At 41.7% G+C, this 15,982-nt stretch overlaps 2 protein-coding genes across 2 annotated transcripts in view; one reads left to right on the top strand and one right to left on the bottom strand.

The window, feature by feature from the left end:
* glt8d2 (glycosyltransferase 8 domain containing 2) overlaps window positions 1-7,032 on the top strand; it is a 12,252-nt gene extending 5,220 nt beyond the window's left edge. The window contains exons 4-11 of the mRNA XM_084050368.1: window positions 915-962; window positions 1,413-1,560; window positions 2,652-2,769; window positions 3,921-4,005; window positions 4,672-4,784; window positions 5,512-5,678; window positions 6,078-6,190; window positions 6,292-7,032. Coding sequence (XP_083906494.1) covers window positions 915-962; window positions 1,413-1,560; window positions 2,652-2,769; window positions 3,921-4,005; window positions 4,672-4,784; window positions 5,512-5,678; window positions 6,078-6,190; window positions 6,292-6,470 — 971 coding nt within the window. The 3' untranslated portion in view covers window positions 6,471-7,032. The remainder of the gene's footprint in view (window positions 1-914; window positions 963-1,412; window positions 1,561-2,651; window positions 2,770-3,920; window positions 4,006-4,671; window positions 4,785-5,511; window positions 5,679-6,077; window positions 6,191-6,291) is intronic.
* Window positions 7,033-7,175: 143 nt separating this feature from the next.
* On the bottom strand, window positions 7,176-15,640 carry hsp90b1 (heat shock protein 90, beta (grp94), member 1). Its single transcript, XM_084050353.1, has 18 exons — window positions 15,482-15,640; window positions 14,115-14,217; window positions 13,695-13,836; window positions 13,016-13,132; window positions 12,097-12,425; window positions 11,566-11,677; window positions 11,258-11,383; window positions 11,044-11,160; window positions 10,123-10,260; window positions 9,945-10,022; window positions 9,770-9,835; window positions 9,183-9,452; window positions 8,824-9,069; window positions 8,523-8,659; window positions 8,325-8,403; window positions 8,030-8,185; window positions 7,727-7,822; window positions 7,176-7,466 (listed from the first exon to the last, which is right to left on the bottom strand). Exons 1-18 carry the CDS (start codon window positions 15,528-15,530, stop codon window positions 7,443-7,445), a joined length of 2,385 nt encoding a protein of 794 aa, XP_083906479.1. The 5' UTR covers window positions 15,531-15,640; the 3' UTR covers window positions 7,176-7,442.
* Between the last annotated feature and the right edge of the window lie 342 nt (window positions 15,641-15,982).

The raw sequence follows: 15,982 nt of genomic DNA, 5'->3' as shown, positions 1-15,982 counted from the left end.
TTTTCTGGACATTTAATAATAGATGAAAACACGAACCATACAAACAGTCAAATTTGTTAGGTTCTGTGTCTCTTTTTGCTTGGAGAGGCACACACACATATTACATTTCTTCACACATATTTCCTCGTATCAGATTTGTTACATTGTGTCAGGTGATTTGGTTTATGTTAACCAAAATATATATAGATTTTTTTTAACCACTTAAAAATACTACAAAATATACATGTTGCCTATATAATTGACCGGGTCCCCCAGTGGTCTGTACTTTATTATTTTTTTTACCTCTACTCCAAAACTCTGTGCCAAAAAAATGCAGATCTACAAGCTCACAACACATCGCACCACAATGTGAGCTTGTAGATCAGCTATTTGTGCTGTTTGCCTACTTTGACATGCCCAGTATAGAGACGCTAGGGCTCATGTGGTTAAGAAAAGTGCTGTGCACTGGTTAAAAAAAAAGTATTTTGTTAAAAGTTTAAAGCAATATATTGTGATTGTAATCATTGCTAAAGAGTGTTTGTTCAGCAACAGAGGTCTCCTTGTCCCTCCAGCTTTTTAATAAACAGAAAATACATTTTCAGGTGGTTTGCAAAATTTCAGCCAATCAGGAGAGAGTACCAATTCAGCTTAAATGTTATAGTGTTCCAGTTCCAATTGTGTCTGCTCATTTCTTTGTGTCATCACTTCTAATTTCACTTGTTTATCCTGTATCCTGTGTGAGTTCTCTCTCCTGATAAAATTGGTATCCCAAGCTGAAAATCTATTTTCTGTTTATTAAAGAGCTGGAGAGACGGGGAGATGTTACTGAACAGACACTCTATATCAATGAGTGCTATAAGCTATTTAACACAAAGACATATTTTAATGAAAAATTACCCTACCTTTAATTCTACCTCATTCCTGTAACCCCTCAGACCACAGGAAGGAGCGCAGCAGCGCTGTGGAGGCCATGCCAGACCAAGGTTATTATCATTTTGATTTTTTCCTTAGTTTACATTTTTATTTCGTTTTGACCTCAATTTCAGTTTGATTTTTTTAACAGGCTTAATTGTAGTTTAGTTTTCGTTTTTTTTTTTTTTTGTAATTAAAGTATTTATTCTTTTTCCAACAAATAAACATGACAAAACATAACAGACAAAACCAACAACACAACAGTACAGACAATAATAAAAATAATAAAAAAATAAAAAAATAAAATAAATAAACATAAAAACAAACAACAACATAAATTAAATACAACAGTTTTCGTTTTTTAATTGTAAATGGATTCGTCGGGCAGGATTCAACAAGGTCCGAAAAGTCTTGTAGATCAGAAAAAGCTTATAAAAAAGCTTGTAGATCTCCTATTTCCCCCCAATTTCTAGTTTTTGTTATTTTGTTAGATTTAGTTAACTATAATAACCCTGTTCCAGACACAGGTAGTGCCATCCCTGTGGTCATCTGTGCCGCAGAGGAGCGTATGGGCGGTGCCATGGCAACCATCAACAGCGTCTACAGCAACACAGAAGCCAGTGTGTTCTTCTACATCGTTACTCTGCGTGACGCGGTCAAACAAACCAGGTGGGTCATTCTGTGGTCAAACAAACCAGGTGGGTCATTCTGTGGTCAAACAAACCAGGTGGGTCATTCTGTGGTCAAACAAACCAGGTGGGTCATTCTGTGGTCAAACAAACCAGGTGGGTCATGCTGTGGTCTCCTTCTTGCAGTGGTGGAGGGAGTACTCGTTTATTTTTTTACTTTACCACTTAACCCATTAATTAAGAATTAAGATTCTACAAATACCTTCTAAATCAGTAGTTCTCAAACTGTTTTGTGCCAAGGAGGACCCCCAAATTGATATATATTTGGCAAATCAAATTGCCCTAAATTTGTCATGCTCAAATATATATTGTAATACAAAAATAGCAGATCTAAAAGCTCACAACGTGTTACACTTTGTGAGCTTGTAGATCGGCTATTTTCAAATAGCAGAAGTGATGTATGTCATAATCTAAATCTGCAAAGTAACTAGTAACTAAAGCTGTCAATGTACAATGTTTGCACAGGGGTCATCAATGTGTCCGTACACGGACAAATGTGTCCGTGGCTAGACTTGGCCTTGTCTGTGCATTATTTTGATCATAAGACTCACTTACTGAATGTCTTATTCTCCAGGTTTTCCTCAGAATATGCATGTCACTGATTTACTATGACACTATGTATGACACATTAGGAGTCCACTAGGACAGTGGTTCTCTTACTTTTTATTTTCAAGGACCCCCATAACTCAGAGAGTGCACAAATGGAACCAAATGGACCCTATGGGTCCATTTGGTTCCATTTGTGCACTCTCAGAGTTGGAAAGGTTTGTGTGTTTCTGGTAATATAATTTTCCACATTTTTTTATGTCCATGGCAAAGATAGAATCTTGACAAAAATGTCCACCACAAGCCAGCATGACGATGACCCCTGTGTTTGGCTCTGAGATGTAATGGAGTAGAAGTAGAAGTATAAAGTATCAAAACAATATTCAAGGAAAGGAAAAGTACCTCAAAATTGTTCTTAAGTACAGTACAATTGAGTTCAGTTGAGTAAATGTTCTCCACCACTGCCTTCTTGCACTTTAATCTGCAGTAATTAATGGTAGTCTGTGTTTCATTGTATCCTCCCAGACAGTACATTGAGAAATCCAAGCTCAAGGGCATCCAGTATAAGATTATTGAGTTTAACCCCATGGTACTGAAAGGAAAGGTGAAGCCAGACTCATCTCGTCCTGACCTGCTGCATCCTGTGAGTTGTGTTTGTTCATGTGAAGGTACCACGCACACGCACGCGCACACACACACACACACACACACACACACACACACACACACACACACACACACACACACACACACACACACACACACACACACACACACACACACACACACACACACACACACACACAGTAAGTACTCAAAGTACTCAAATGTTTTACTTAAGTAAAAGTATCAATACTGCAATGTAGAAGTACTCTGTTACAAGTAAAAGTCCAGAATTAAAAACTGACTTCGGTAAAAGTACAAAAGTATTTGTATCAAAATGTACTTAAAGTACCAAAAGTAAAAGCACTAAAATATTTCAAAATAGCAGATCTAGATCGGCTACTTTCAAATAGCCTAGGCATAAAATAGGGCTAAAGTGTAATGTACTGTACTGGATGGAGGTGAGGTGAGATAATGTATGTTTTATAATGTAATCATTTATATCTGCAAAGTAACTAGTAACTAGTTAGTTCTCAAATAATTGTAGTGTAGTGGTAAAAGTACAATATTTGCCTCTGAGATGTAGTGGAGTAGAAGTACAAGTATAGACAATTGGAAGTACTCCAGTAAAGTAAAAGTACCTCAAAATTGTACTTAAGTACCCGTAAGTTATGCGGGAACGCCTACTGAGTGGCAAAAAAATACTTTCTGGCCTTGACAGCCCCGTACATCCAAACAGAAAAGTCCTATATGATTGTATTAAACGAGTCAAACAACGTTAAACTCACCAACATGGCAGCTGTACGGAAAGCTTGAATTATCCTCTTTCTATCTGCAAAGTTTGTGTTTCTTAGAAATCCACCGTAGAGACACGTTATGGGCTACCTTCTGTCAATAAATTCCGTGCAGGTGATTATTTTTCCAAGTGTCAGAGTTTGGAAGTGCTTGTTGGAAATCACTCAACAATCCTGCTGCCTCCTGCATTATGTGACATTTAGAAACAGGTGGTATGCAGGATTGTTGAGTGATTTGCAACGAGCACTTCCAAACTCCAACGCTCCATGCTGCTCAATGTTTTGCCACTCAGTGTAGATGAGGGGGCCGTGTCCCGGTGGAAAAGTGACCCATGTGCATACTCTCTATACCTCTGGATGGAGGTGAGGTAACTGACTCGCTTGTTTTGTTTTGCAGCTCAACTTTGTGCGCTTCTACCTGCCTCTGCTTGACATCAGGCACAAGCGGGTGATATACCTGGATGACGATGTCATTGTACAAGGTGTGTATATTGTAGCAAGGCCCGGGTAGGGTTATTATAACTACAACTAATGAAATACCTGGATAATAATATCTTCTAGTTAAAGCTGCACTATGTAACTTTCCTCTTCTACTCCGGATTTGATCCCGGTGTCCTGCGTAAGTCCTGACATGTTTGCCATTGAGCTAATAATAGAGCCTGCCTGCTTGCTCAGGGGATAAATTGAATCTTCAGCTAAAAATGTGTGTCAGATCCTGTGTGTAGGTGAGACATGAGCTTTGACACAAATCTAAATGTCTCAATAGAAGAGCAGGGAGACAAAATACAACCACTCCAATTGTATAAGTCATATTTTACTCTACCATACAGATTCGACAAAATTACATTTTATTCATAAAAAAGAAGTTGCATAGTGCCGCTTTAACTGAAATAAGAGCATTTACAAAACTGACATACAAAACTAACTAAAATCATAGAGAAAATGTCCTGCAGTTCTGCAATCTGGGTAAAAAATAGCAGATCCACAAAGTGACAAACACTTTTTTTTAACTATAATTACCTTGGGCCAGGGAGATAGAGAGAGACAGGGGGTATAGCTCCCCCTGTAGAAAGATGCACCAACCGCCACTGGAACAAACACAAGCTGGCATTTCACCAGCAGCTTTTACTTGTTGTACTTTATACCAGGTGACATCAGTGACCTGTTCAACATCAAACTGAAGCCCGGTCACGCTGCGGCCTTCGCTACGGACTGTGACCTTCCCTCCACACACGAGATGGTGCGCAGCGTGGGCATGCAGGTGGGTAGCATGTGGTTTGGTATGTAATGTCAGTGGTGGAAAAAAGTACTCAAATGTTTTACTTAAGTAAAAGTATCGATACTGCAACGTAGAAGTACTCCGTTACAAGTAAAAGTCTGGAATTCAAAAGTTACTTGATTAAAAGTACAAAAGTATTGGTATTGAAATGTACTTAAAGTACCAAAAGTAAAAGTACCAAAATGTTTGAAAATAGCAGATCTACAAGCTCACAACGCGTCGCGATGCGAAGCGTTGTGAGCTTGTAGATCGGCTATTTTCAAATAGCCTACGTATAAAATAGGGCTAAAGTGTATGTTTCATAATATCATGATTTATATCTGAAAAGTAACTTGTAACTAAAGTTTTCAAATAATTGTAGTGGAGTAAAAGTACAATATTTGCCTCTGAGATGTAGTGGAGTAGAAGTAAAAGTACTGAAAATTGGAAATACTCCAGTAAAGTACAAATACCTCAAAAGTGTTCTTAAGTACAGTACTTAAGTAAATGTACTTTGTTACTTTCCACCCCTGCATGTGGTTTGATACGTAATGTACTGCAGAATTGCGTCCTTTATTCCCAGTTTATACTGTACTTAGCCATCAGAGGGCAGTGTTTGCTCAGTTGAGAATGACTGAGAGGTAGATGAGGAGGAAAGCGATATCCCTCCCTCCCCCCTGAATAATATTATACTGAGCATTACAGTTGCATAATTATTGCCTTCTTCTAGACGACATATATGGGCTTCCTAGACTACAGGAAACAGGAAGTGAGGGACCTGGGCATCAACCCCAGAGACTGCACATTCAACCCTGGGGTGTTTGTGGCCGATATGAATGAGTGGAAGAGACAGAAGATCACCAAGCAGTTAGAAAAATGGATGGAGGAGAACTTCAGGTTTGTACATCTGATGTAGAGCATCTAAAGAGCTGTCGCATACTTGATCCTGGCCATAAAATGTGATTGTCTCATTCAGTGGTTCTCAAAGTGGGGTACGAGGACCCCCAGGGCTCCTTGAGGGGGTCCCCAGCAAAACTGGTTCATATAGCATCAAAATCAGTTCAATCACTTAAGCTAATTGTATACTTAAGCTATTCAAAAATAGCCGATCTCGTGCTTGTAGATTGACTATATTTGAAAAAAAATATTTTAACATTTTGACAAATTTTGAAACTTCTCTAATTGTATCCCTGGCTTCCAGATGGGGGGGTCTGCAGCCCATTTCATTTTGACATTAAAATGCTTGAGAACCACTCGTCTAATTAACGAAGACACATTGTTTTCCCTGTCCTCCAGAGAGAACATATATAGCAGTTCCTTGGCAGGAGGTGTGGCAACTCCGCCCATGCTCATCGTGTTCCATGACAAGTACACAACGATAGACCCACTGTGGCACGTCAGACACCTCGGTGAGACCATCATTACTGCTCTGAGAATATAGCAAACTTGAAACTACATTCAGACAATGTATATAAATTGACAGTGAACTGGAGCCGTCTCTCCTCTTCAGGCTGGAGTCCCGACGCACACTACGCCGAGAGCTTCCTCCAAGAGGCCCGCCTTCTGCACTGGAACGGCCGATTCAAACCCTGGGATTACCCTGGCGTTCACCTGGACCTGTGGGAGAAATGGTTCATACCAGACCCTAATGGAAAGTTCTCCTTGACACGACCAGACACTGAAGTCTAGATTCATTTCTGACCCAGAGGTGCATATGTGGCATGTGACGTTCCAAGATTGTACTTAACTGTGAACATTAAGAATACAAAGTCCTTATGGAACAGTAGGTTTGCTGTGCATGAAAGCTGCGTTATAAAGAATCCAGTGCTGGATCACTCAGGATGGTTCACTGTCTAGGGGTGTTTTTGTTTTCATACTTGGGACCCTTTAAGCCCTCTGAAACGTACCATACTCAACCAGACCAGCTCGGGACATGGTCCGAGTATCGTTCGCTTCTAGACTGCATTGTAATTTGCTTAACCTGTGGATTGTGAACACAAATCGCTGCGGGTTCTCTTTGCCTTGCCATTGTATTTTAGCCCTCTAGGCTTGCCATAGACCGATCGCCTTTGGCAACCCTAAAAATTACAGCGTAAACAGAAAGAGGCCTGAGGCCCCAAATGAACCGACAATGTGAAGAGAATGCAAAAAGAACTCAGGCCCTTTTCTGTTAATCCACTTTATAAGACAGAGTTTGGTTCGTTTAAAATGGACTTATGTGAAAACACCCGTAATTTCCATTAAATAAACTTGAGGATTTCAGTACATGTCAAACATCCTTTGTAGTGCAATACGTTTGTAGAATGTCTCATTTGATTTTCAACTCCATTTCTAATAATAAAGAGATGAAGGATTTGTCACGTGTCCAACTGAATGAATAACCCCAACAGACAATGAAGATTTCCCTTCCGAAAACTTTTAATGGTTCTCGTGACAGGAAGTCAACACTCCATAACCGGTCAGTTAAATATTAACAAATTTACAGTCATGAGGAATGTAAAAAATAAACAAATTAAACACAAACATAAAGCAGTGCCATATAAAACCCCAACCCACGTCCCCTCCTCTACAGCACAGATGAAGACGCTCCGTCCACGCTGGTTCCAGGTCCATCCTCTGCCCCTAATCCCCCTTCACCCTGCCCCCTCTCCTCCATCAGACTCACAGCTCATCTTTGCCATCAACCTAGAAAGAAAAATAATAATAATTATTGATTTTTATTCATCTCAATATTTTAAGGATAATTAATATGTATGTCGCATTATGGCCAATTTATACTTTGTTGGACGACAAAAATAGCCGCATTACAAGCTCAACGCGGCACGTAGCGACACATGAGGTTTAAGATTGGTTATTCTTTTCGGCAGCAGACTGTCGCGCGATGTAGCATAGCATAATTTAAGCATTGCTCAATGCTCTTTTCAAAATGTCTTCCAGCTCCTCACCGAATCATCTTCCTCATTCTCATCTGCATCAACTTCCTCTTCTGCCTCTTCCTCCTCCGCCTGTTCCTCTGGTTCCTCCTCAGGCTCCTCTTCCACCTGGGAGAAATTAAAGGCATTTTATTTAAAAAAAAAATCACTTCTACCGAGTAATAAGGAATAGTTTTCAAACTTTTCACCCTTGTAAAATCTGTGTACAAAAGTGTAAACTACTTTACGCTACATTCAATGCTTAGCATAACAGTCTGTATACATAAGAATGTTCATTAATAACCATTATAATTTGGATAAAAAGCATACAGGTACCTGTTCATCGAGGTCAACGTTCAAGCTAAGTCGGAGCATGCGCTCTATCCGGTCTCCGTAGGCTTTGGTGTCGGTCAGTTGGTACCCTGAGCGCAGGGTGGCCGTCTCAAACAGAACCACCGCCAGGTCTGCGGCAGTCTGGTCCTCTGCATCACTCTGTAGGGAGGAAGAGACAGCCTTGCATTTAATATTACTGGTTTGTTCAATACAGACCAAGTGGAATGCCAAAGTTCCAATACTAATTATATAATTTAGTTTAATAATTGATCTTATGGAACTGGTATGAGGTACTCACGTTTACTCTCTTCAGCATTTGCTTTATGAGAGGGTGTTTGGGGTTGATCTCTAATGTTTTCTTCTGGCTTGCATAGTAGCTAGAGGGAAAGGAATAAAGAAAAGATATGAATATACAGTATATAAAGAGAAATTAACATCTTCTGAGACTTAGTGGCGTTGAGTGGGACATATAAATGTAGATGAAGCATACGCTTACTTTGTGGAGATGTCTTTTCCAGTCTGGTAGGCCTGAGCCTTCATAATTCTCTCCATGTTTCCAGACCAGCCGTATTGGCTGGCTACTAGGGCGCAGGGGGAGTTGGTCAACCTCTGGGAGAGCACTGCCTTCTCAACCTAGAACGAGACCGTGACCCATTTAGCACTTTTCTTAAATGACGCCATCAGTGGCACACTGCGCTTGTTATTAGTGCAACATTCACACTTCAAAACACTTTAACAAACAGGAGCCGGCTGCCTCCTCCTTCATTACAAGACTGGAGAAAAATATGAAGTCTAACCATGTCTTTCAGAGCCTTGTCCTTCATCCAGGTAGTGAGGGGCTCGAACTCCTTCTCCAGGGCCTCTCTCTTTTCCTTGCCCTTTTCGCTCTCGTCGAACTTGACACCCTCCTTGGCCACATTCTGGAAGCGCTTGCCGTCGTACTCGGGCAGGGCCTGAATGCAGTACTCATCCACAGGCTCAGTCAGGTAGATCACCTCGTAGCCCTTCTTCAGCAGCCTCTCCACAAATGGTGAAGCCTCAGCCTGAATACACAGAGAGAGAGAGAGAGAGGACAGGAACATTAGATGTTTCTAGGTAAAGCAAAAACTAAAAACAGAATATCAGTAAACAACACTAAGCAATGCTTATACCCTACCTCCTTCCTGTTGGTGCCTGACATGAAGTAGATCTTGTCCTGCTTCTCCTTCATGCGCTCCACATACTGCTCAAGGCTGGCCAGCACCGTCTCGCTGTTGGAGGTCTGGAAACGCAGCAGCTTGGCGAGGCGGGTCCTGTTGGAGTGGTCCTCGATCACGCCCAGCTTGATGTTGGTGCCAAACTCCTTCCAGAACTTGTCGTTGTAATGGTCCTCTGCGATCTTCTTGATCATGTCCAGGGTCTTGCGCACCAGTTTCTTGCGAATGACCTGAAGGACAGGAAACTTGTCAAAGATGTGCTGTGTGGGCCTAGGCCGTGGCGTCGCGGTCTAGGCACCCTGGTTGAAAATCCTTAATAGCAGTGTGCCGCGGGTTCGCGTCCCGTTCCCGTCGGCCTTTCCTGCATGTCTTCCCCCATCTCTCTCCCGTTCTTCCTGTCGCAACACTTTCACTATCCCTCTCCAATAAAGCAAAAAATGCCCAAAAAAAAATCTTAAAAAAAAAAAAGATGTGCTGTGTGACAGACTGAATGTGTGACGGAACTGTTGACTCGTAACTTAAAGAGTATAATGAAAGGAGACCGCACCTTCAGCAGTTTGTGTTGCTGGAGCGTTTCTCTTGACACGTTCAGAGGAAGGTCATCCGAGTCAACCTGAAAATATTGGAACATTGATGAGCATTCAATCAGTCGATCGCAACCTATATTTGCCAGCAGCTTTACATTTTAATTAACTTGAAAATTGTTTATGAAGGTTACTTACCACACCCTTCACAAAGTTCAAGTACTTGGGCATCATGTCATGGAAGTCATCGGTGATGAACACTCTACGAACGAACAACTAAAAGAAAGATTTAAGCCAGTTAGTCTCCAAGAAATCCTGTTTTAGGCTAAATTAAAAATGACACTTGCAGCATTATATTAAATATTCCATGTGATACCTTGATGTAGTCGTTCTTCTTGGTGCCATACTCGTCAAAGAGACCTCGAGGGGCAGAGGCAGGGACAAAGAGGATGGACTTGAAGGTGACCTCACCTTCTGCTGTGAAGTGGATGTGGGACAGGGGGTCATCGGTCTCCTGCAAAGAGCACATTAAGGATTTAATTAACACACAGCCCACCATGGACCATACATTTACTTCATTAAGATGTACATTTATCACATTGTTTAAGTAAGTCGTCAATGCCAAGATACTACATTCCTTAGGGGCGGAAATTGGTAGGTACCTGACGATTCAATTCGATTCCGAGGGCTACGATTCAATTAAATTGCAATTAATTTACTTCCATTATCTTTTATTGATAATAAAAAACTAATGGAAGAGATGTGTCACTGTCAGCTGGAAGGCTATATTTGCCAACATCAACAATTGCAGAAAACCAACAAGAAAATAAACAAGTTCTTTCTTGTAAAATAATACTTAATTGTAACAAAGGTTTCTCAATATTCTGATAACCAACCTAAATATGGCTGCTGCTCTGTGCAATTAGCGATATGATGAAAAGAAAAATCTAAAAAATAATTATTTATAATGATTTTTTACATTTGTGAACCGATTCATAATCGTCCATGTCCAAATCGCGATTAATTGCTGAATCGATTATATTTTCCACCCCTACATTCCATACATACCTCCAGGTTTCATTTATCAGTTCTTGGTTATATGAATACTGTCTCTAAATATTAGTAGGCTTTCATTATACAAAGAAGAACCTTGACCCCATACAGATGGATTACAGAGCATTGATCCTCACAGCATTGTGACTTGAATTTGTTTAGTCTAGAGACCACCATGAAAGCACACCCTTTTCCATGTCCACCATCAATCCTTTAAATTAATGAGACGCAGACACCCACTCACCCTGGAGAAGGTCTTATAGAAGGCCTTGTACTCATCCTCCTCCACCTCCTTGGCTGGCCTCTGCCAGATGGGCTTAATGTCGTTCATCAGCTCCCAGTCCCACACAGTCTTCTCCACCTGAGGCAGAAGGAACAATAGAATTAATGACCTGTGCTGCTGAGATGGAGTTGATTCAGTTGAGCGCGTTGCTGACACAACATGATCATCTATGTACCTTCTTGGTTTTTGGCTTATCTTTGTCCTCCTCCTCTTCTTCAACCTCAACATCGTCTTCAGTGGCGTCTTCGTCTTTCTTTTCGGCCTCAGCATCTTCCTCGATGGGCTCCTCTGTCGTCTCGGTCTGAGCAAGAAAACGTGGGTTTGAATGAGGTTGTATTTTGACAGGTCAACATGATTTTGGATCAATGTGGTCGATTTATCCACATGCCGATTCCACCACAAGCCGGACACTAGGCATTTATTTAACACGGAAGGCATATACAGTAGGAAGCAGTGTAGGAGACAAAACGGAATATATCTCACCTTGCTACTCCACACATAGATGGGGAAGTTGATGAACTGGGAGTACTTCTTCACAAGGTTCTTGATGGTCTCCAGCTCCAAGTAATCCGTTGCCTCCTCCTTCATTACCAGACTGGGGGGGGGGGGGGGGGGGGGGGGGGGATACAGACTTATTAGACATAATCAATTACATCTGTAACCTTTGTCACCTGAAACAACTGCAGTGCATTTAAAGACATCAGTGGGAATGTGAATTGAACACGGTTCTGACGGGTAACATACTTGTATAAACCCTTTTACCCATTAAGACCTGGAACGCATCTGTGTCATTTTTTTATTTCAGCAAAAAAAACTTTATTTTACACTTTGGCTATTAAAAAATAGCAGATATACAAGCTCATAGCGCAGCTTGTAGATCTGCTATTTTTGAAAAATCGTGAAAATGTGTGGAAATCTTTGAATATATATATATATTTTTTTAAAGCGAACATTTTTAACTCAAATCCTCCATTCACCATTTGAATTATGTGAAGCATGTGTAGAGAGACTCACGTGATGGTGGTGCCCCTGCCCAGGGTGTCGCCACGAGGGTCTTCGATGACGGAGAACTCGTTGGAGTCCGACTCCCAGATGTGCTGGGTGCCGTTGTTGTGCTTGGTCGTCACGATCACCTTGTCGGCCACCAGGAAGGCGGAGTAGAAGCCCACGCCGAACTGCCCGATCAGCTCGGAGGTGGACTGGCCGTCGGCCTGCGTGTCCATCCTGCTGAGGAACTCGCTGGTGCCCGACTTGGCGATGGTTCCCAGGTTCTTCACCAGGTCCTCTTTTGTCATGCCGATGCCGGTGTCGGTGATGTGCATCATGTTCCTCTCCTTGTCAGCCTAGAGGAGAACAGAAACCGTAAGATTAAGCAAATATCCTAACGGACGCTACTCAGCGCGTATGCAGAGGTGTAAAGTAACTAAGTACATTTACTCAAGTACTTTACTTACATTTTGTCCTATATATATTACTCTGTGTCGCGGCGATTTGAACACACGGCAGGCGTGTGTAGTAGCCTTAGAGGCGAGAGGCGTGTCTAGTACCATAGCTTGGGAGGACGAGACCGCCCGTTCGGAGTATGGGAAAGTATCCCCATGGGCTTAAAGGACAGCCAATGATCGAAAACATGTAGAGAATATGTCGAGAAATGACTAGTGCTGAGTCTCTTTGTAGACCTGCATTGCATGCTGGTAAAAATAAACAGCTGGGTCCTCATTATCTTACAAGTTTGCCAACATAAAAGCTGATAATGTAAGCCAAGGCCGCAGCTGTATCTTCTCACTATGCAAATAATTATTTAAATTGAGAGATGCGAGCGCTCCCAACCCTTCTCCATCTCCAGTTTCATTTCCTCAGTTCATTGTCGATGACACTCAAGGCCATGACGGCTAAATGAAAGCCTGAGTGAGTGGAGATCATATAACCTCACCTTGATCTTCACAGTCAGCTCCTCGTTACCATCGAGAGCCGAGTCATCAGTCAGGGACATCAGCCGAACCTTGTCCAGGGCGTCGGAGGCATTGGAGATCAGTTCTCTCAGGAAGATCTGTTGAAAGGATGAGGAGGATGATGAACGCCACGCTTTCTGGCTCGGTTCAACATATAGTATGAATAATGAACGGTTTACCCATTTTAATCAGTAGCTTACATCAGGGGTCTTCAACAGGGGGTCCGGGACCCGTAGGGGGTCCTCAGAGTTACTACAGGGGGTCGGCCAAATCTTTGTGTGATATGATTATTTTTATTTTACCTTAACCACTTGAACCCTAGCATCCCTTTCTGAGGAGAACTTTAGCCAAAAATAGCCGATCTACAAGCGAGCTTGTAGATCTGCTATTTTTGGCAAAGAGGTATAGGTGTAAAAAAAGAATAAAGAGCAGACCAAGTAAACAAGAAAAGTTTAATCTTAAACACAATTTTATACGGTATAGAGGGGGTCCCTTCTTCACCTCTCTCAGCTAGGGGGTCCTTGGCCTGAAAACGTTGAAGACCCCTGGCTTACATAGTGTTGTGATGCCTTCTATTCAAGTGGTTGGAAATCTTACATTCACTTTGCAAGTTGAAGCATTTAGGTTGTTCCTTTCTTATTTACACACACACACACATACCTCTTTGTTCTTGTACAAGGAGTTGATGATCAGCTTCATCATTCTGTTGACCTCCGCCTGGAAGACATGTTTTTCTGATTTCTCCCTGATTTCCTTGATCTGCGCGGCGTTCAGGCCATCAAGCTGGATCGCTTCCTCTTCCCTGTAAAGGCATGATGAAATACGTCAACTACAACTGGCTTCCCCATGAGGCATCATTTGGAAGAGCCTCTGTGTGTTTAACCAAAACTTAAAATGTTATCAGCTAATAGTATTCAGTCAAAAGAAAGCGGTCAGTCTACACAAAGTATTTTCTTGGATCCGAAATAGGCTGCAAGCAGAGGTCACCCCGGGCCTTGTGGTTTACACACAAGATCAGAAATAGAGATTAAGGTTTTTCTAAGGTTAGCTCTTCCTGCTCAAACATTTAAGGATGCTGACCTCTGAACTATTTCATCATCCGTCCGGGAACCGTCCCTGCTTTTGCCCAAGTCCTCATCCACCGCGCCATCAATGTCAAGTTCATCCTCTGCTCTGACTGCAGCTGTGAAGGAGAACATTCATCGTGATGATTCATTATCAAATCACAGCCATTCTTCAACCATTCACCACATTTGATTATTTAAACAAAAAACACTGTCATTCTTAACCGACAACCTTGCTTTTAATGTCCCTGGTCTTTTGGGTAGGTCAATGTAATGGATTATAAACTACCAGCTGCCATGACTGTAACCACGTTACCATTAAAGAGAACATATCCCCAGGGCATGTAAATGCAAGCAATGGGCATAGAACGTGTACTTCTAATTTGTCTGACTAAGGCAGTGCGTTTTCATGTAGGAGAATAGAAACAGAACACGAAGATATTGTACCATGACATAATATAAATATAACATTTTTTTCCAGCATTATTAGATCGAATCAATAATAGAAATGCTTATTTTCGGCCTATGAACTTGACATAAAGCAACAGCACATTAATGCACTATATGAGGTATGAGCTGATGGCTTCTCAATGTGGCTTCAAGTGTCTGTTGCAAAGGTGTGGTACCGTTCAAGTAATGTAGCTCACGAATGCAACTTGCACAAGGACACTAGCTATACGTTATTACGATTTCCATATGGATTATCAATCACAGCCCATCATCGTTAAAAGAAGACATCGGCGATCAGGCCTTTGTTTAGCCCTGAAACATGACTGTCATATATTATTATATGACAGTCATGACGAAACTTCAACCTGGTGTTTGCACTTCCTCCCTTTTTGGTCCGTACATCTACAAAAAACGTTCAGATTTCAAATATAAAGTGCTTACCCCATGGCCACAGATGTTACAATCCTGTACGGGCATTCAGAAGTACCCGTACATTCCGTATCGCTCAATAAAAAGCATTTTAATCCGATCGGTAGCCATTTTCTCATGCCGTTATAACGTATCAGAGTGCAATACACCTCCCAACCGATAGGGTCACGTAGATGAAAGCAATGGCGAAATAACTGACAAAATGGCCACCAATCGGATTAAAATGCTTTTTATATAACAATACGGAAGATACGGGTACTTCTGAGGGCCCGTACACAATTGTAACATCCATGGCCACGGGGTAAGCACTTTATATTTGAAATCTGAACGTTTATGTAGATGTATGGGCTAAAAGGGGAGAAAGTGCAAACACTATGTTGAAGTGTTCGCCATGACGGTCGTGACAGACGACCGTCGTGTGATCCATGGCTAGCCTTTGTTATACTGAACACTCCCACATATATTCCAATAAAATCATATGTAGAATCAAAATGTGCTACTTACTGAATGCCAGGAGAGCACAAAGCAGCCCCACTATCCACATCCGCTTCATTTTGTGCGAATAATAAACTAATGATCTAATTTTAAGATGAATTATTAGGTCTTATAGTTCTTATTCTTCAGCCTCCTGCTGAAGGTGCCGCAAAAACCTTACTAAGCGACTGAGACGATTCTATATCACGTCCCCTTTCAGGGAGGCGTGAACCCGGCGTCCCTTGACCAATCACCGCTCCCCACGCACAACGAAGAACCAATGGGATAGAGTCTCATCTCAGCAGCCGTCCAATCGGCTGCTTACATGTCCAGTTACACGGGGTCAGAGCGTGGCTACACGCTATTGGCTGACGAACCGTAGAGACGGTATACGTATGTGTGTGTACACAGCAGTGGTGGAAGAAGTACTCAGATATAAGTATCAATACTGCAACGTAGAAATACTCTGTTACAAGTAAAAGGCCTGTGTTCAAAATGTACTTGAGTAAAAGTAAAAAAGTGTTGGTATCA

Source organism: Gymnoscopelus microlampas (genome assembly GCF_963454915.1).
Source record: "Gymnoscopelus microlampas genome assembly, chromosome: 23".
NCBI lineage: Eukaryota > Metazoa > Chordata > Actinopteri > Myctophiformes > Myctophidae > Gymnoscopelus > Gymnoscopelus microlampas.
The sequence above is the reverse complement of the archived record's forward strand: the minus strand, read 5'-3'. Positions and strand labels throughout refer to the sequence as shown.